The 21,521-nt window shown below is 33.7% G+C and overlaps 2 protein-coding genes across 6 annotated transcripts in view; both read left to right on the top strand.

Annotated features, from left to right (window-relative positions):
• LOC129788275 (klarsicht protein) overlaps positions 1 to 16,278 on the top strand; it is a 166,813-nt gene extending 150,535 nt beyond the window's left edge. For both annotated transcript variants that reach the window (XM_055824278.1, XM_055824277.1), the window contains exons 15-19: positions 705 to 874; positions 5,623 to 5,915; positions 8,429 to 8,648; positions 11,491 to 11,888; positions 14,298 to 16,278. In XM_055824278.1, the coding sequence (XP_055680253.1) occupies positions 705 to 874; positions 5,623 to 5,915; positions 8,429 to 8,648; positions 11,491 to 11,888; positions 14,298 to 14,694 (1,478 nt within the window). In that variant the 3' untranslated portion in view covers positions 14,695 to 16,278. The remainder of the gene's footprint in view (positions 1 to 704; positions 875 to 5,622; positions 5,916 to 8,428; positions 8,649 to 11,490; positions 11,889 to 14,297) is intronic.
• A 2,816-nt stretch (positions 16,279 to 19,094) lies between these two features.
• Positions 19,095 to 21,521, top strand: part of LOC129788693 (protein trachealess) — a 122,033-nt gene continuing 119,606 nt past the window's right edge. For all 4 annotated transcript variants that reach the window (XM_055825001.1, XM_055824968.1, XM_055824960.1 and 1 more), the window contains exon 1: positions 19,095 to 21,366. In XM_055825001.1, coding sequence (XP_055680976.1) covers positions 21,197 to 21,366 — 170 coding nt within the window. In that variant the 5' untranslated portion in view covers positions 19,095 to 21,196. The remainder of the gene's footprint in view (positions 21,367 to 21,521) is intronic.

The following is a 21,521-nucleotide window of genomic DNA, read 5'->3' as shown; positions in this document are numbered from 1 at the left end:
AAAACCTTCAGCAGCATATCATAAAAGAAACTTTATGAATTGCAAGCCTGGACATTGTGAGCTTTTTTTTCTCCTTTTCAACGAGCTATACGTGCAAATACTACAAGTGCAATATGTTTTCTATTATATATAAGCATGATATAGCAGAGGGAAAAGTAATTAGGCATAGTTGAATGTTTGAAGAGATATCACACACACAAGAAGTCAATGAGTTTCTATAATAAGTCAGCAATCAATAATAATCAGCCGCAATTAGCACGAAGGTAGTTTTTTCTCTCTCTTTGCACGTTATCAAAATCACTCAATCTTCGGTGGATTCCTCAATTGTCAATCAATGAAATATTGCTCGTATGTCTATCTAATTATTCCTAATGACTCTCTCTCTCTCTCTCTCTCTTGTCATCTAAGACGTTGCTCTGGTGAAAATAAAAAAAGAAAGATTTATATTTTTCCTTTTGTGCCATGCGAGCTTTTTTTTTGCAATGTTGTGTGAATTGCAAAGAAAAAGAAGAAAGATTGGAATGGGCTTCAAGAGTACGGCAAAATGAGATTCTATTGCAATAAATTAATTTCACTAAATAGCATGAAAAACCCTCCCCACGGAGTGATTGAATATACAAGAGCGAGCCTCTTTTATCGCAAAATGTCATGCAATTAATTTAATTTTCACTTTTTTATCTAATAAATATAAAACTTCCAAACAGAATTACTTTCATCATGGGAAAGTCTTCTCAATTGGAGTGAAACCGCCTCAGTTGCTCGACAGCTACAAGAGGAGATGTCCGTGTTGAAAGGTGCTCTCAATCGTATTGGTAATCGTGCACTCATCCTGGATTCCGAATCTGCCATTCAGGATGCCATTGAGGAGCTAAAGGTGAGTTCTTTTTCTTTTATTTTTCATTCATTTATTCAAGAGAGAATTCTTCTGTTTGAGAAAGTTGAGAATTCGCGACGGGAAAAGTTGAGAAAAGTGTCTCAGCTAAAAAAGTGGTGAATAGTGTCTTAGCTTTTAAATGCAAAAATTATTATGCGTGGAAATATCTAAAAATAAATTTTAATTAAATTACATGGAGGAGGAGGAAAAAATAATCAAGGGGAAAATCTATTTATTAATATACTGCTTTAATTACCCACAAATTGACCTTATGTTTGTGATTTCACCGCGTATTAATATTTTACAAACGATTAACCGCGTGGAATTTTTCGTTTTTCCTTTTGTGATAAATTAAATGAAATTAAAGAAAATGTTTGAGTGGGATTTTATTGATGTTTTTTCGTTGTATTTATTTTACTTTAAAAAAAAATACTTAGGTGCAAATGGAAATTTCTTTTTTCATTGAAAATCAATTTTAATCAATATGCAAATTGGATAATTTTTTATTCTCTTTTTTCGTGGTTTTTATTGTGTGTTAATGGATGGGAGAAAGGTATGATAAATTGGGGAATTATTCAATATTTTTTTTAGTTCAATAAATAGGGTGTTCCAGAAGTGATGAAGAGATTAAATTGTAAATTAAATTTAAATATTTAATGCATTTAAATCAGGGTTTGGCGGTTTGTTTACATTTTTACATTTTACATGCTTTTTTACATGTAAACAAATCCTTTCTTTACATGCTTTTTTCTTTACATACTTTTCTTTACATTTTACATAAATAATGTAAAGAAAAATAATGATATCAAAATATTTCTTTAATTGAAAAAAAAATGTAATTATTTTGTAAAATGTTGTAAACCATTATTTTATTCATTCAGATAAAAAATTTTTGATCAGAGACAAAATTGTAAAGTAAATTTTTATGCATTTATGATTTTATTAACATTATTCAAACCTCAGCTCCCACCAAAAAAAGCTATTATTCAAATGTTTTAAAAATTACAGATAAAATTAATTTGTTAAAGGTTTGTAAAATTCTGATATACTTATATGTGCATTTCTGGTTTTGTAAAAATTGTTTTCAGCCCCATTTAGGAGAAATTTTGTTGAAATTGACCTTATTCCCTTTCTACAAACGATTCTTTCCTATATAAAAATTCTTAATATAGCACTTCCACTTTACCTTTTAAAGGTGAGTTTTATCCATGAAAAATATATAAGTTTTCATCTCACATAAACGCGAAATTACCTATCATGGTAATTTGAGCTTTAACTTAAAAATATGTTAAAGAAAGTTTTATTAATTAGGCACAAAATATGAGAAAATGTTTTTTTTATGAAAATAAGAAAAAATATCAATTATAAAATCATTTAGAGGGCTTTGAAAACATCAATACAAAGAAATTCAGGATATTTCATCGTTCTCTTTACAAAAAGGAAATATCTACATATTAATCTTGAGCTAAGTTTTCTTTTTTTTTTTTTAATTTTTTAACGGGTTTCATCTAAAAGATATGATTTCCAACGTAAGTTTCTGACAAATCAGTAATTTTGCATTATTTTAGAAATTTAAAACCTTTTTATAAAATTGACAGACTTTTTACAAATTAATTTTTCCATTAATGTAAAGCATGTTCGCATGTTTTGATTTTAAGACTTTTAGTTAATTACTTAAATTAATTTTGATAAAGAAAAATTAAACTTTTATATGTTTTTTCTGATCATTTCTCCTTCAAATATAGTTTTTACAATTTCTTTACATATTTTTTACATTTTTGCATACTTTACATTATGTTTTTTACATGTAAAATGTAAAAATCATGTAAACAAATAATTTTACATGAAATTGCCCAACTCTGATTTAAATATTAAATTTGCAACAATTTAATTCTCTTTTGAATGAAATATTCCAAAATAGTATTTTGTAGAGGAATGTGAGGCAATTCTGCGTATAAACTGAGAGCATAGCGAGCATAGAAATGTTTGGGTATTAAACATGAATGTTACACGGCGTCATATGTTATTTATGTCGTGTGATTGACAAATAATTTCAGCACTAAAACAGATAAATTTTTGGGGATAAGCATTTTGCAAGGAAATCTTCTCCTCTTTATCATCGATAAGAGTTTATTAGATTTGCGCGTGGGAGACGTCAGGAAGAATTGATGGGAAAATCCAATGAAAAACTTCAATTGAAATGATATTAAAGAAAAGCAGGGAGAGCACAACAAAGTCAATAGAGGAGAATAAAACGTATAAATAGTGATAAAAAAGTTTAACAAATTCACATTTGTTGCACCTGCTGCTCAACAGCAAGGAAGAAATTTAAGACAATACTTGAATAAATGATATTCTTCTCAAATTTCTTCCTTCAATTCATGAAATTTCATCTCAATGTTCAAGGTGGATTAGTTGGTTGTTTGTTTGCAAGAATATTTTTCCACTTCTCAATTTCTTTTTGCAACTTTTTACAACCTCAATACTACCATAATTTCTTCAAGTGCGATATTTAATGGTTTTAACTCAATTCACGTGCAATGCAAAAGGGTGGTATTTCCGAGGGCGCGCGGGAGGGGGGGTGGGGTGGGTTCGCGTGGGAGGAGGAAGAGCACGCGGGAGAGGTGAATTGGAATGGAAATATCCCAGAGTGGAGTGAATTTGTATATGAATTCAGGACAATTCAAAACTCTGAGCATGTCTGCATCGATATTTCCACAATATTTCATTCACATCACGTGTCTTCGTCTCTATGCGATGCTCCGGGTGCCAAAATCCACCAACCCTCCCCCCATTCGTGCCATCATACCCCCTTTGTAGCCCCGAAAAGGGGGGGTTGGTGCGCTTTTTGGAGGTGGATTTGGTTAAGTATACGAGGCGAGGGGGAGGCAGTGCGGAGGGTTTATTCATTTAATAGAGAAAGGGCATGAGCAAACATTGAAAGCAAAAAGTTAAACTGAATGTGGAGCTGTATGAAATGAGTGCAAAATAATTATTAAATAAAATGAGAAGATTTAATTGAATTGAAAAAGAAATCAAATCATGTCTGAAGCCTCCGAAATTTGAAAAGAATTTTCTTTGAATTAAAAAGAAGAAAAAAGGCTTTGTGATGCATTTAATATAGATTGTTAAATAATGCTTAAGGTTCTAAGTTAGAGCTCTAAATTTTAACTAATAAGTTCCATTTTATGAGCAAAAATATTTATTTATTTAAGCAAATTCGTGCGTTTCTTTAGGATTTTGTTAACTTAAAGAGAATTTGTTGACTTCTTGCTAAATTCTTTGAAGTCTTTGGTCAATTTCTCAGAAAAATTTTAATTTTTTAACCCTTCACTTGCCATGAAGGGTAGGTGATCGACAACAGAGCGATATGATGTGTTATTGCGCAATAATTCTTAGCAATTATAAAAACAATTTCTGTTTAAATTTTAGGTCGATCTGACCATCAGAAAAAAAGTTTTTAACAATAATATAAAAGTAAGAATTGAAACATTTTCTTAACGGACAAAAAACTGATTTTTAGTTCTAATTTTCATGGATTTTTCGATTTTTCTCCGCAAATACAATCACAATTTGCGTTTAACTCATGATTCTCAATGCCTTAATGTCTTCTTGACTTTAGAATTCAGTCTAATTTTTTTTCAAATTCTATACAAAAATGTCCTTAATCCTTGGAGGATTTTGCTCGCCAAAGTGGCCAATTTGATTTTTTTCAATCGCCACAGAATTAAAAATCTATTTAACATTTTAATGATAAATTCTACATCTGTGTATAATGAAGTTTCATTACTTGAATATCGTCGAAAGAAAACTTAAACAAATATTTTCTTTTGAGAGAAAATGAAGGTCAAACTTTTGAGGTTAGAAACTTCGTTCCTCCAAGTGTTAAAAAATACTTAAAATTCATTAAAAATTAATTATTTGTTACAAAATAAATAGAAACGTTCTAAGAAGTTAATAAAATCTCATTTTACAGAATAAATTCGTTAATACTTACCAAGAAAAATCTCTGTGGTCAATCACATACCCCCTGGATATCCGCCAGAGAGTTTTACTCCCGGCATACAAAAGGTTAAGCATTATAGGGTGTCCAAAATAAAATGTAACAAGAACCTCAAAAATAAATAAAATTGATTAAAAATATTTTAACAAATTTAAAATGTTCCTAAAATTTTCTTTATTTTCTCACACAAAGAAAAGTAAGAAAATGAAATGAAAAACCCCATTTGATCGTGAAAAACGACGAATGTGAGTTTTTGAATGGAAAAAGTTGATCGAAATGTGATTTTATTGACCATAAAATCATCGCAATAATTCTCTCTTCGTCGTTTTTTTTTTCGTTTTCCTTTTGCACTTTTGGTGGGTGAATTAAAGTATATATCGTACAGAGAGAGAGAAGAGAAGAGAAGAGACAACGTGACCGAGTCAAAGTTGAAAGCGCGAACAGACCCTTCCAGTGTGTGTTGCTTTCAAAATGCGACTACGGGGGGTGATGGTGCGAAGGAAAAACTGTTGGATGGAGGGAATTTTGTGGAAAAGAGTCACGTGAGTTTGGGATCATAAAAATGAGGTCAATATGTGGTCAATCTAAGAGCATCCTCCTGTGTTGCTAAAAAAAAACAAAGAAGTGAGAGAAAGAAATGAGATAAAGAAAGGGAAGAAGAAGTTTGAAAAGTACTAGAAAAGTCTTTGAAAAAATTAGAAAATCATTGAAGGAAATTCAGAGAAAAAAATGTATTTATTTGCAGGAGGAAAAGACAAAGTTGCATGGACACAGGTCGACAATGCTGAAGCTCAATGCCTCCGTGCACAGCTGGTTGACGCGTCAGGAGCTGGAGATGAGCAAATACAGCTCCCAGAGTCACATTCTGGGTTCTGTGGCACTCGTCGATGCCACGGATGGTGGGGTTGATCTCGAGAGGACAATCTCATGCACAGAAAGCGAGAAGGAACGTACACAGTTCTTCGACACAGAACTCCATGCATTGCTGAAAGACAACGTGAGCGACATGTACAGTGCCTGGGATGAGGCAGATCACAGGTCAGTTGTGCCACAACAAAACCCCATCAATATTAATTTATTAACTCACATCCGCGCGCGCGTGTGGGAGGCGAGGAAATTGAAGAAAACACAGCTCTTCACACGTGGCTGGCTATTTGCACAGCATTGATGCAATTTGAGGGTGTTTTTCTTCGAAGGATTTCAATCACAAACCAATATATTGGTTCCTATTCATTATTTTGCCGTATTTGTCCATCTGTCAAATAACACGGGCGCAGACTTTTGGTCTCTTCGGTCTCCTTTCGAAGTGGAAATAATGTTGATTTTATGGTAATTTCTTGTTGATGCCCAAGAAAGTAATAAAGCTTCGTTACCTTTTCTTATCTGAGTGTGGGAAAGGGCCATTGAGGGAAAGTTTTTCTCCACTTTTAGGGCATTTTTTTGAACTTTAATTCATTTGCAGAAAAAGCAAGAGATTTTTCTTTAAATCCTAATGATTTTTTCCCTTTTAAACTTGAGGGATTTTCTTTACCAAATGGCGTGTCTCGTCTTTTGATCAGAAAATTTTGCTTCTGACCAGGAGAATATTTCGTTTTGATCAGAAGAATAATCTATTGTGATCAGGGGAATATTTTTTTTCATTTGTTTCATTTAAACTTAATTCATCTCAGTTACATTTGTCTCATCTTTATGCGCCCTTGGGCGTCTTAGCGTTGACGATCAACCTCCAGAGAAAAACCAAGGAAAAGCCCCTTCTCGCAGGTTATAAAAGCCAGGGTAACAAACTTGGGGTTTAATAACTAGTTAAAAGACATATTAAAAGACAAAGGAATTTATGCCCGAATGTATGAAGGATGATCCTCTATCGCAGAACAATTTTAACTCATCTCATCTTGTAGGGGAACATAAAAAATAGAAGAATCGCGAGAGAAACTCCCCAATATCCACTGGGATTACATCGAAAAGTGCAGTGAAAGTATAGTCCGGGAAAACATAACCTCAATTTGGGAACAACATTTAAATGAATAGGAGGAACTCCATTGTGGCATCGGGACCTCTTGAGCTTCTTTATAACCTTCCCAATCTTTCCTGCCTACCCGGATGAAGATTTGAATGATTTTTGCTTCACTTCTGTCTTTCCGGACTTCCCGTCGTTGAGTTTTTTTTTCTTCTTGGAGTGCGACTCAACGACGGGAAGTCCGGAAAGACAGAAGTGAAGCAAAAATCATTCAAATCTTCATCCGGGTAGGCAGGAAAGATTGGGAAGGTTATAAAGAAGCTCAAGAGGTCCCGATGCCACGCTGGTCGAACACAATGGAGTTCCTCCTATTCATTTAAATGTTGTTCCCAAATTGAGGTTATGTTTTCCCGGACTGTACTTTCACTGCACTTTTCGATGTAATCCCAGTGGATATTGCGGAGTTTCTCTCGCGATTCTTCTATTTTTTATGTTCCCCTACAAGATGAGATGGGTTAAAATTGTTCTGCGATAGAGGATCATCCTTCATATGTCGTTGCATAAATTCCTTTACAAATCAGGATAATTTTGTCATATTTTTATGACCAACACATAATTTTCCTGATTTTTTGCTTGTTTTCCAAGACCAAAAAACATTATTCTTCTGATCATGAAACAATTTCACTGATCAATCGTTAATTATCCTGATTTAAAGTTTATTATCCTGAAAATTGTTCGGAATTCGGTCAGCGGGGGATGATTAAAATGCAATTGTTTGCATTCAGCAACGTTTCGGAAATCTTTATTTCCTTCTTCAGGCTCTAGGGGAAATACTTTAAGTTGGACATTAGGTGGCTTTTCCAACTTAATGGACTTAATGTTCAACTTAATGTATTTTCCCTAGAGCCTGAAGAAGGAAATAAAGATTTCCGAAACGTCGCTGAATGCAAACAATTGCATTTTAATCATCCCCCGCTGGCCGAATTCCGAACAATTTTCTTATAAATTTGCACGGTTGTAAATCTTTCCCTTTATTATTCTGATCGAATGTCTATATTTTCTTGATCAAAATGGCAGATTTTTCTGACAAAATGAAACATTCCTCTTCGAATTGAAACGTTCTCCTGATCAAAATAAATTATTCATTTGCTTAAAACGTAATATTCTCCTGACCAAAAGCGGAATTTTCTGATCAAAAGATTTGATCCCCAAATGGACACTTGCTTAAAAGAAAAAAACTACATATTCCATAAAAGTTTTCTTTTCTCCATTTAAACCATATGCTCTTCAACATAATTGAGATTTGTAGGAAAAAGACTGATGGTCGCATCATTTTTTCTTGCCCTTCCATCTGTATCTTCTGCAATATTAAATAAAAAAGAAAGAAATTGCAAAATGACCATCACTGCAAGATTTTTTCGTCCCTTGATGGGTTTTTTATGCTAAAGAACAAGACGTCAGTCCAGATGATGGAAAATTGCTCCTGAAGGGGACTTTCCTCTTGCCAGAGAAAAAAAAATTGACCTTCAGTCCAACCTGGTGCTTTGGTGAAATGAGAAAATAATTTATTTTATTGTTGACTATCCCTGTGCAGGATAAATCTGCAACTTGAGAGCTTAATGGGCTCCCTGCAGACATGGAAGCAACTTGAGAGTGGTTTGGTGGAATTCCAGGAGGCACTTGGGAAGGATAAGGGTGCCCTGAAGGGACTACGTGGAGCATTGGAATCTGGACGAACGACTCCTGTGGATTTGGCGCATGATGTGAAGGAAGTGGCGAAGCTTCTGTCTGAGAAAGTCGAAATGACTCTTCAGGTGAGTTTGATGAAAATGGGAATTTTTTTCATGGGGAAAAGGGAGTTGTTTTTGCCCCCCCTGAATTTTGCATGTCATCTGACCTTTTGCCCTGGATAGGATGGTATAAGAGAAAATCCATGAAGAATCTCATCCTCTGCACGTCTTCATGGAAAAACATATTAAATTTGGAAGCTGTATGTGTGTGTTTTGGGGGTGAAATAGACTATGTGGTGGTGATGCCTGAAGGATCGACATTCGATGCTACATATACTCACTCTGTGGACTCACTTAAGGGATGGAAAGGGGGAGGGAGTATGAGGAGGTATTTTCCATGGGGGAAGGCACGTGACTTGCCCACAAATGTCACTCTTAAATAGTCTCTGTATGTTTGTATGTGTCGTCGTCGTGAAAGACCTCTGCTGGAAAGTACTCACGAAAGGAAAAAGCAAGTTTGAGGATTCGCCTTTCCTCCTGGCTTTCCCTTGATGACACAAAACGCGCGCGCTTTTCTGCAGAGATCCTTCGGGAGGAAATGTGTATGTGGGTGTGTGTAGATGGGAAAATGAGGGAAGACGTGCAAGGATCCAGTGAGGACGAAATATAACGTGTAGGAGGGTGAGAAAAGGAACAAAGGGAGAGGATATATGTTTTGGTTTGGCATCATGTAAAGTGGGTTTTCTTCCTGACACAAAATTGGCAAAAATCGATTTTTTCCTCATCATCTTTCACTTCACCCACTTTTGAAGTGAAAAGAAGAAAAATTTTCATCATTTTCATCCCTTAATTTCGTCATGAAAATTGCACAGCATCTATCCACCCTCGTAAGAGCTATTTGAGTTGCCAAAAAGTGCATAAATTTCCAATTTAATAAATGTTTAATTCCACAAAAACGGCAAAGTTGGGGGGGAGTGAAATGCAAAAGGAGAGATTGAAGTGAAAAATGCAGACAATAAATTCAAATCAAAGTGAGAAATTTACCTTTTCTTGCTACTTGAGCATAAAGCACTCAAATCGACATGGCACTCGACTCAAGGGATAAATTCATCTTTTACCCTCCATGTTACGTTGAGGAGCTTGGATGAGGGGATGTGGAGGAATTTTTTTTCAGGAAATTTCTTGAGTGAGAATTTATTTTTACCAAGATGGGAATTTCTTGAAAGATTAATTCTAAGAAAGAAAAGCAGCGTAACCGTTTGAATTAATTTTTTTGGATCATTTTATTGATTCATTGACATAACTTACTTTGACGGAACTTGCTTTGACAAATGACATTATCAAATGTCATATTTGACAGCTTGTCAAAATAATGTCAGTCAGATTTATTTATTTCCATACAAATATTGCATGATAATGTTACTTTATATTGACAAGACTTAAATTTGTTGCCAAGACCAGTGTTATGTTGACAGATGATTCTCTCAAATGTCATTTCTGACAGATTATCTAATAAAAATGTCATTTGGATATTTTTTTATTTTAATTACTTAACGTTTTAGGATTACTAGTTTATTTTTCATTGCCAAAATTAATTTTATCACCTTTTTTATGTAATTTTTGGTAGTTTGTCAAGCTAATGTCATCTAGATTTTTCTTTCATTTTACTTTTAATAAATATTTTGACATTATTTCCTTACAATTTACAAGATCTTTTTTAACTGATAAGACTTGCATAACTATTTAACAAAAAATATTATCGCGTTGACACAAAATTGAATAAATGTCATTTTTGACAGTTCATCAAATAAACGTCATCTAGATTTAGCTTTTGTATTACTTTTCTTGTAATATACAAGATTCTAACTTGACAAAAAAGAACGTTATTAAACGTCATTTTTGACAGTTTATCAAACAAACGTCAACCAGAGGTTATGTCAAAATTCACAGAACTGTCAAAATGCATGAAAATCTTTCCCATTAATATTGAGAGAGAAAATTCGAGGAAAATGCCTAGAGAGAGAATTTCCCAACAAGTTAATTAGGTGATGACAACTATTGTCATGTCAGTAATTTGTCATCATACAAAAGGGGTTGGAAAATGTGTTCCATTCTCCATATAGTAAATTTCATTGAATTCATCTTCATTTTGTGCATAATCGACAGTCATTTGTACCGTGATGACAGAGAAAATTAGTTAATTTTGTTACATACAATTTTGCATTGTGGAAGGGCCAACAATATGATTAAATCATCGTACTTTGCATTGGCATGGGGTGGGATTGTCGCACCCTTCAAAATTTCCTTCACACACCCTTCTCTAAAGAGATTTTTTTTCTCTCTCTATGCTCAGTATTATGTAGGCATGAGAGATGAAGGGGCAAAGAGATGTGTAAATAACTTAACATACCCTCCGACTAAATAGATGGAGAAGATTTTCTTCATTCCTCATCTTACCATGATGCTAAAAGTCTTTCACTGCATTGGAATTTTTCTCTCTGTAAGACGTATGCGGGGGAGGGGTGGTTGCGAAGAAAGATCTCGGGCGGGAACTTCATTAAAATCATAATCCAAATTTACGACCCAAAAGAATTTCCATTATCCACAATTGTCTCAGTGACGTCAGATCTGTGAGAATGATTTGTGGCTTGCAATTTAATCGTAACCATCACCCCCTTCGCTGTCTCATGGATTTTTTCGGGGTGGCACAAAGTAAAAGTTGGCGCCTCTTGTGAGACAACAAAGATGATAAAAAGACTTTTGAAGCCATGAAAAAAAATCTCTTCTGGGATTTGAACCAGCGACTTTTACGTTGACGTTGTAGCAATTTAACCTATTGAGCTAATAATTTGTTCTTTAGTTCTCAGTCATTAAATTCTTTTTATAAAAAAAAAACGTTTTTTCTTTTAAATTCAATTAATTGCAGAATAAACTCCAATCCGATGGTGTCTTCCTGCATCCATCAACAGCCATCCTTTATCATGGAAAATCCTCATCGAATGGTTCGCTGTCCGATAGTGGAATTTCCGATGGAGGCTGTGGCTCAGATGGGGGTTTATCTGAGCGCGAAAGACGCCTGGGGACCCTCAGGAGGTTGGCAAAGCAACTCGAGAATGCCCTTGCGCCCGGATCAGCGGCTCTTAGGTCAATTTTCCAGCGCATGGAGGCAGCAGAGAGTGAACTGCGACAGCTTCAGGATACCTGCAGGGAACTCATTGTTCGCACAACGACGGTGACGAAGAAGGCACCGTCAAATGGGGGGAGTTCTGAGGAGTCAGAAGGTCACAAATCAAGTGGTGTACTCAAGAAGAAATCCACTCAAAGGTGAGTACCTTACACTTTTAGCAATTAACCATCAAACCAACACGAAGACATGCAAAGAGAGCGAGAGAGTTTGCTTGTGAAATTTAATGAATTTAAATGAAGCAATCAAATGAGTCACTTCTTACATCGTCCTTGGGGAGGATGGAAGAATATGCAAATAATTTTGTGGTCTCTGTGTGGGTGTGTGGGAGAGATCCCTTGCGGAGACTATCTCATGGTCATGAAAAAGATTCCCTGATGTTGAGAAAATTATTTGCATCCTAATAAGAAAATTAACACGACACATAGAAGCTCTTCCTTTTCATCTTATATAGAGTTTTTCCTTGCTTTAGCTCTCAACTTGTGTGGGAGGTTTTGAGGAGGGGAAGGGATGGTAATTTGCTTACAAGACGTTCTTGATTAGTTTCCCTTTACAAAAGTTGATGGAAAGTGTTTGAAGATGATGAAAATATTGAATTTAAAATTTTTTAGTATTGTTATGATGCGTCTTTATTGGAAGATTTTATTTATTTTATTCTATTCTTTTTATTTAGAATACATGTTGAAAACTTAGAATTTAAAGGAACAGAGCATTAGAAATTATTTATTAGAATTCAATTAAACCCTTTTGTGTCCACGTGAAACATTGAAATGCGTTCATTTTATCACGATATTAATTTCTAGATGCTTTCAGAGGATTTTTCTTAAGTCAGAGTTGTCTTTTTTTTGGCTTCTTTTGCGTGAATTTGATGAATTTTTCAATTGGGAAAAAAATTTAATTCATAAATAATTAGAAAAATAAAAAAGAATTTATTCAATAAAAATTTATTTTTAATTGCTAATTTCTTTAGTTTTATTGATTTATTTATTTTAATGAAGTTTTTGTGAAAAAAAAGGAAATAAATTATTATAATGACCTAATGAAACTTGATGAAGGGAAAACGATGCTTCGAAGAACTTTAGACAAAAAAAATTAACTTAAACTTAAAAAAAATATATAAATTTAAAATCTTTCAAATGAAATGTAGGAAATGTCGTGGAAATTATTGCTTCATATTTGATATTCACCCCTTGAATTTTCAACTCAAATGTGTTTTTTTTTTGCGTTTAGGGGAAACTTTAAAGGGGTCAGCTTAAAATAATGCTCTCAGCTCAGCTCACCCTAACTGAGAGTTTAATCAAATGTGAAATTTACAAGATTTTTCCATATTTTCATGACTGATAAAAAAAGTTTTAAGAGAAATTATAGAAAAAAGATTTTTTTTTATATAAATAAACTAAATTAAAGAATAATTTAAAAAAGTGGAGAATAAAGAAAACTAAAATAAAGGTTATTTTTTAAAATTATTTTGAATCAAGGTGTGTTAATCCGAATGAAATTATTCGGATATTCGGAAAATTCGCAATTATTCATTATTTTTCGGATGAATTGCCAAAGAAATCAAAATATTGGTTCTTTACCTCAAAATGACTCAGATTAAGCATCAGAAGCCTAAAAAATATTTAATTCAAGCCCCAAGAAGACTAAATTCAAGCCGAATAGTAGATTCAACCTGAAACATGCTAAATTCAAACCTTAAAAAAGACTAAATTCAAGCATAACATTTTTTTTCAGTCCTAAAGACATAGATTGAGGAACAAAAACTAAAAAAAAATATATTTAAGGAAAGGATAAAACCCAAAACGTGGTAAATAAAAGCCTAAAAGTATTGTTTTCAACCCTAAAAAAGGCTGAGTCGTAAATCTCAAAAAGCTTTAAAAATAATTAATTAAAACCTAAAAAGTAGTAAATTTAAGCCGAAAGGGGATAAGTTTTTTTTTAATTTTAATTCGATTTCATATTAATCAGCTTTTATCGTAAGTAATTCGAATGATTCGCCATTATAATCAAAATTTTCGTCAGATAAACTCCCCTTGTTTTGAATTAAAAATAAATGAAATTAGCCTTTTAAAATTTACTTCAAATAAAGAAATTTAAATTAAAAAAAATTGAAAAGAAGAAAAATTAAAAGAATTTATATTAAAGAAAGAATTTTCTTTGTAGCAAATCTTCTTTTCCGGAAAGAAAACTAATTTAATATCAAAAGAAAAGTATTTATGATTCTCACAAATTAAATGCAAAAGAACAAAAAATCTTTCTCATGTGGATCATCATAAAATGTTTAATGTTCTCTTCTGTATGGAAGATTTCTTGTTCTCCTCTCTGGGATGAAATAGTTGAGGTGCGAAGAAACATAATGGCGTGAAGAAGTGTAATTGTCTTTTTTTACGACTTTAATTACATTGAAAATGAGTTTTTCTTTTACATGCACGTCAGGCTCTCTCTCTCTTTTTCTCGCCTTTGTGGGTGGTTATAGAGCAAAGTTTGCGTATATGTAAAACTTTTTCTCTAATGAGATTTCTTGTGTTTTTTTATGACCTTTTCTGTAGTAAGAGGAAGAATAAGAGGCGGTCACCGCAGAATAGTCTCATTGCGGGTGGTGGGATGTCTCCGGTAAAATCGAATGTTCCTGCGACAATTGAGAGTGCTGCAGTGCTGCTGAGGAATCGTCGCGGTGTTGGGGCTGTGGCGACTGCAGATGGGGACCCTGATGATCCGGATAGTGGGTCCAGGGGGTGCCTGGAGGAGGATGACGATGAGGGTGAGGGGAAGAAGCATACGTGGGCCTGGCGTGTGGCCAAAATTGCCATTCCCGTGCAAATTGCCCTCGTGTCGCTCTTCTGTGCTGCGTGCTTCCTTGAGCCACACTGCTGCGATGCCATCAACAATTTTTCCATGAGTTTCTCGCCACAGCTCAAGTACATCCGTGGTCCACCGCCAATTTAGAACATCCACCGCACAGGTATTTTATTTATTTCTCTTAAAAAAAAATATGGAAAAGACTCTCCTTCTACCCACATTCATGACGAATCGTTTAATATGATTGAAGATAATTTAATAGTGTTCTTATCTCCTTGTTTTTTCGGCACTTTCTCCATGAAGTTACAAGTGCTAGAGGAGAGTTTAATAAAATTAATTAAAACAATATAATTACACAACAATACACACAGAAAATATTCCTAAATATTTTATTTTTAGAGAAAGAAAAATATTCTTACCAATATTTTTGTTCTTAGCATAAATACATAAAACATTTATTTTCATTTTAGATGAACAAAATTTAATTTAGAAAATGCACAGCATTTGAATTCTTTAATATAAATTGTACTAGTGTTTAGCTAATAATCTTTGGCTATCACACACCCACACACACATCATAAGTACCTTTAAAACATTGAACTAGAGACAATTTTTTTTGCCTAAATATAAAAACATAAGAATTTTTTTTGATGATAGAATCTATAGAAGAACACTAACAAAAATAATAAAGTTAGAAATAAAAAAAAGAAAGAAATTAAATAAAATATAATATCGAATTAATTGCAACGAAGTGAGAGATAATGAAAGAAAAAAAATTGATAAGGAAATCCTTTGAAAAAAAAATGATAAAAATTGCTTAAATAGTTTGAAATCTTTTAGTTTTTTTGCCATAGTTTTGTAGGAGCGAAAAAAAATTATGAAAAAAACAACAAAAAGAGGTATTTGGTAATTTTTATTTAATCCTATCAAAAGTTATTTATCAAATCACAATTTAGAGAGAAAAAAAAATGGAGAAGTACTTAAGGACCACATACTCTTTCTAGTGCCTCTTGAGCAATTTAAGAAGAAGAAAAAAAAAGAAATATTTTTAAATCTCCAACCGAGAAGTAGATGAGAATTTTTTAAAGGAAAGAAACTACAAAAAACTGCCTCCCAAAAAGGGAAAATTAAAAAAAAAAGAATCCTTAAACCATATTTTTTAGTTAAAATAGATTAAGTAAAAAAACAAATATTTTCTTCTCTTCTCCAGAGATCTTTAAGAAATTTAAGCATGAAGTAAGAAAAAAAGATCGAGCTTAATTGAGATGGAATTTTTTTAATTAAGTGAATGGATTTAAATGAGAGAAAGAAGAAATATTTAGAGATATATCTATTATATTAATAGAAAAAAGGAATATTAATTAATCCCCACTCTTTCAGTGAATTAACCTTCTTATACTTTTATTTCTTTTAAATAAATTTCTATTATTTCTCTTATATTAATTATCATTGATAAAATATTAATTATTAGACTAATAACTAATATTTTATTTAAACAATTTTAGATAAAATTACTTTCTTTCAAAATTAACAAACATTTGATTTAAAAAAAAAACTTGAAAACAAATCTTTTAACTTTTAAAAAATATTGAAATATTAATCTTTTAGATTTTCAGCGGAAAATTCTCTTGATTTTTTTTAGTGAAATGCGCAAATCTTTAAATTCCTCTTTTGTACTAGCCGGAATATTTTTTTCTGCAATAAAGATGAACTTTTGAGTCTTCTGAAAAAGTTGTTTGTTTTGTTGTGCCCCTGAATTTTAGGCCACCAGTTGCTCACCTCTAATTCACTTACAGGTATTTGTTTTGCAGATAGTTTTATATGAAAGGATATTTGTTGAATTAGCTTCACTTCCTGAGTAATGAACCATAGTATTGGTTACTTAAATATTTTATTAAATTATGATTAAATAAATAAATATTTTTATAGGGTTTTGGGTTCTTTGTATATGAAGTTTTCAGATTCAATCGCAGTTATTACAAAACAGAAGATTTTATTCTGATAAAAATATATGAGAAGCATTACGAATTCCTATGTAAAAAAGTATCAATAAATTTTAAAGAACTTCCACATTGCCAAAATTAATTTGAATTATAGAATATTGTTATTGATTGACGATATCACATATTAATTGAAATTTTCTTGGTAATTCATCGCCTGTATCAACACTTGTAGTAGAAACTTCAAAAATTCATATTTTTTCTTAACTACAAATGTTGATACAAGCGATGAATTTTCTGCATTATCCAAGATAGGTGATTTTATTCCCAATAAGTGCTTGTTTTCTCACAACAAAAATAACATCGTTGTGGGAGCCAAACGCGGGATCTGACTTTTTTTTTTAAATTCTCTTTTATTATTTCTGCGACGCTTCGGAGCTTTATTTCTCCTTCCTCAGGCATTAAAACTCCGAAACGTCGCAGAAATAATAAAAGAGTATTTTCAAAAAAAGTCAGATCCCTCGTTTGACTCCCACAACACTGTAAATTGACCGAATATCCAATAAAAATAACATCATTACTCTAAAAAAGACCCAGAGCGGTGAATATTCTCCTAAAGGAAGAGCTAAAAAAAAATTTGTGAAAAAAAAATCGTAAAAGAACTTTTCAAGAAGTTGTCAGTCACCATCTAACGTCATGAAAACGAGAGTTCACGATGCCAATACTAAAGAAAATTATTCCATGAATACCTGAGATAAAATTTAAAAGAGTGTTAAAAGAAAAGGTCCCTAATTCCCGAATTCTTTCTTTCAGTGTAGGATTACTGAAAGAACTCTCTTTATTTACTCTGATAAGAAATTTTTCAACATTTCTGAGAATGGGGTAGTCAATCAATCAGAAGTCATACCTTAATATTCTATTTGCCAATGGACAGCCCCAATTCTACTCAGATTGTGGGCACTGACTTAGTGTTAGGTGGCAATAGGTCGTAAAAATTTAGCCAAACTTTTTATGTCTCCTTGTGAAATATGATTTTTTTCTTTAGATTAAATTAGACTTCAGATTAAAATCGAAAATGAATTTAAAATAAACTTGAGGCCTTAAGGTAAAGTGTTCAGGAGATTCGTAAAAAACCTATAAGAAAAACTTGGTAAGAGAATTTGCTGAAATTAAATTAAATGAAAGGATCAAAAACAGTAAAAAGATTATCTGAGAAATAAATGATGATCAAAATGAGACCGGATCAACAAAAAATTATGATGATTCATAAATCCAATCATATATATAATAAATTTTTTATTTAAACAATTCAGCCTCCAATGGAAGAAAGGGGTAAACGCTTTATGATTTTTCATATAGCGTTTACCCCCTTCTTTCCTTGGAGGTTTTTACTTGTTTTTTTTTTACTTTCCATAAATAGCATCCTCAGGCTCTGGAGGGAAAATTAATTACAAAAAAATTTCTTTTAGAAAAATTACCAAAAATAATTTTTGTTATAAATTGTTTAACAAAATTATAAAAAAAAATTGTAATTTTTCCGAAAGAAAATGTTTTGTAATTGATTTTCCATCCAGAGCCTTGAGGATGCTATTTAAATATAATAGCGAAACGTCGCTGATTAGCAAAATTTATTTTTTCATTTATTGACAACCGCTCCGATTCAACAATTCCTTACACTCTACACAGCCGTTAAAAATTCTCAAAATTCCCACAATACTTAAAAAAAAAAAAAGATTTTTACCTGAAATTAAAGTTAAGAAAACGGGCCCTTTTCTAACAATTCAATTCAATTTAACACAACAATTGATCATCATTGTACCTCCACGATCTATTCGGGATCCCATTAATCATTGTATGGAGAATCTGTGCGCGGATAGATCGATGAAAATAATAATAAAATTGTCAATGGCTTTGCTGAAGAAGTGAGCAGGGAAGGGGGCTGTGCGGGGGTGCGCGGTGAGGTTCTGGGAAACAATTGAAAGAGCACAAAAACACGACTTCTGAACAACTTCATTGCTTAACAATTCCGATAAATTGTACCCGCGCTGTGTTTTGCCATCCGCGTGTCATGGAGGATTTGCAAAAGGGCCAAAAGGCATGAGAGGAGCACGAGATGTGGGGGCATGAGTGAGACAGGGAAGGCACGATACACGTGGTTGTGGGTCTGTTTTTTTTTCTCCCTCAATTTCTCTTCTCTTCTGCCGGTCGTGGTAAGGAGCCGATCCGGTACACTATCGCGGTGGGGTCATAATTCATAAGTTTAAATACACATATGATATGAAAAGAAAGAGAGGGAAGAAGCACCAGAAAGTCGCACTGTCACGTTTTTAGTCGTGCAGTAGTGCTCAAAAGCGATTTTGTCGTAGTTTTGTGTGATGTCCCCACACAACGAGCTATGGGAACAGACGGAGGAACAAAAGCTCCAGGAGTGGACCTCCCGCGTGAATCTTTGTACCAGCATCCAAGGAGAAGATCTCTTTCGGGTGGTGCGCGCGGGAAAACGCAAGGATATTCCGGCCTGATGGGTGAGAATTTCCACCATCGAAAGCTCCTCTGGGTAGAGTTGGGAGGGGGGAGAGTCAGTGCTGTGCGCAAGCTCCTCTCCACCTTACGGGCGTGTCTCGTTGCCCGACCTGTCCCCAATTTCCACCGTATGTCTCCCTCTCTCTCACACAGCCACTTGTGGAGTGCGTGCAGCAACGGAGTCAGCAGTATGTGGGGAAAGAATTTTGCTCATTTGATGATGGATCATCAGCCTTCCATCCTGCTCTGTGCTTCACATATCCAGTATTAAGTTTTGCTTCCGCATGTGCGTTTTCGCAAAACAATCTTCTCTCTCTCTCTCCCATTTGGTCTCGCTATGTGCGAGAGAGAGAAGAGAGTGGTCGGATGGTGTGCAGAAAACGAAGGGCGCCACCATCTGGGATCACCCGCGAAATGCTCCACTGGTCGCCAACGTGCTTTCAGCGAGGTGCTCGAGTAGTTTGTCTCAAGTGGCCGGTTCAGGTGGATGGGAGAGACGAGCATTCAAGCGTGTACTTTCCCAAAAGGATGCCATTCTGTACCAAATCGCGTGAATTTCTCACAGCTTAACTTTCAAGAGTTAATCAAATCCTTGCACTTTTGTCTCAAGTTTAAAGCGTGAGAAGGATGAGAAGTGATTAAAGAGATTTGGAGATTGTGATTGAGATGTGTTTAAAAAAATAAAATTGTGCTCTCGAATTGATAATTCGTAAAGACGAACAGGTGGTTTCAAGGGGTGGTTTTGTATGTTCTGTAAATCACAGAATAGAAGAATCTGAAATATTTATTGAAAATAATAAAGTGAATCGAACTTTAGAATAAATTTAAAAAGATTGTAAAAATTCAACGAAGTTTGTAAGAAAAAAATTTCTAAAGTGAGAGAAAGGATCGCAAAGGATCATGGCAATAGATGTCCAAGATCTTAAAAAATCTATCAATTTCTAAAGAAAGTGAATTTAAGATCATCATTCTAAAGGACAAAACAAATCAGATCTTATCAATTTGATTTTGTTTAAAAAAATAATAAAAATTGACTTAATAAAAATATTTTTAAAAGAGTTATCTCAAAGGAAATTTCTTGAAAGGGAAAATTGATCAGTAACAAAATTTTTGAGAAAGAATTTTCTTTGATATTAAATTACTGAAATTAAGAACAAAAAAAAACATTTAAAGCATCTAGAATTGACAGAAGAACTAACACTAAAAATAACTAAACAATAATAGTTGATCAACAAAGTTCTATAAGGACATTAGTAGAGTATATGTATATGTGTCTCTCTAATAAACCAAAAACAAACACAACGATTTAATTTAAATTTAATAAAATATTTAAATAAAAAATAACTAAAACGTGGACTATGCTTAATAAACTATTGTGTGAATTATTTAAATAAAAAAATTCTTCAAGTGTAGTGATTAAAGATAAACAATTTTTTAAATAAAATTATTCAAGAACTAAATTCTAAAACAAAGTGGAGTGCATTTAAGAACTAATTTAAGAATTAGAAAATCAATCAGCTACAAAAAGTTCTATTCAAATTATTTATAGAACATTTTTGATAAAATTGACACTCTTCAGAAGTTTCCTTTGCAAGAGATTGCAATTTACGATATCCCAAATTGATCGCGACGTGGCTGAAAGGCACTAAATAAAAATAAAAGTTGAAAAAAACCCGTGGAGGTTTACGCCTGGAACATCCTCCAAAAGGTCGCACACGGCAGAAGATTGCGCGTCACAAGGAGAGGATAGGAGAGTCAAAGAACGCATAAAACATATAAAATTCGCAGTTCCCAGACTTGTCTATCGTCATCATCTCCTTGCCCTTTTTTCTGCCCCCCTATAGATGCTGCATCGATGAGACCAATTGGCAGATAATTGTGCCGGCGCGATCGTCGCGAAATGATCCTCGGAAATTGCTGCTGATCATCTGAGTTTGCCCCAAAACCTGCAATCAACAAACCAATCCGCCAAAAATTCTTGCGCTCATCTCTCGCTGGCGGGAAGTCAGTGATTTTCGCGGAGAGGACTGCTCTATAAAGTGTGAGAAGCATAGGAAGTGCAATGGATCGTGATAGGATCTATTTTACACTGCGTGGGGTGAATTGAGGCGGAAGTGACGTTGTGTGATTTCTGTGTGTGTGACTTTTGAACTACTTGAAAACTTTGCATTTTTAAGTAAAAAAAAATGGATCATCCCGGTAGTGGGTTTGCTACGTCGCCGTGGGCTGCAATGCTGGGGCATCATGCTATGGGTCCAGGAGCAGAACATCCCGGATTTCCACATGCAGCTGCACATCATGGGCACCATGGGATGCCAATGGATCTACACGTCCCCCAAGGATTCCCATACTACAGGTTAGTGATCATTAAATTCATTTTAATTTTCCTTGACTTTCCTCTTAAGTTTGGTCTAATTTAAGGGCCTCACATCGTCAAAAACGTCTTGTTTTTTTCGTTTTGAATGGGTTTTTAGAACTCTTAAATTGAGATTTATTTTAAAAATCTTTGGA

This window comes from Lutzomyia longipalpis, chromosome 1 (assembly GCF_024334085.1).
Source record: "Lutzomyia longipalpis isolate SR_M1_2022 chromosome 1, ASM2433408v1".
Taxonomy (NCBI): Eukaryota; Metazoa; Arthropoda; class Insecta; order Diptera; family Psychodidae; genus Lutzomyia; species Lutzomyia longipalpis.
The sequence above is the reverse complement of the archived record's forward strand: the minus strand, read 5'-3'. Positions and strand labels throughout refer to the sequence as shown.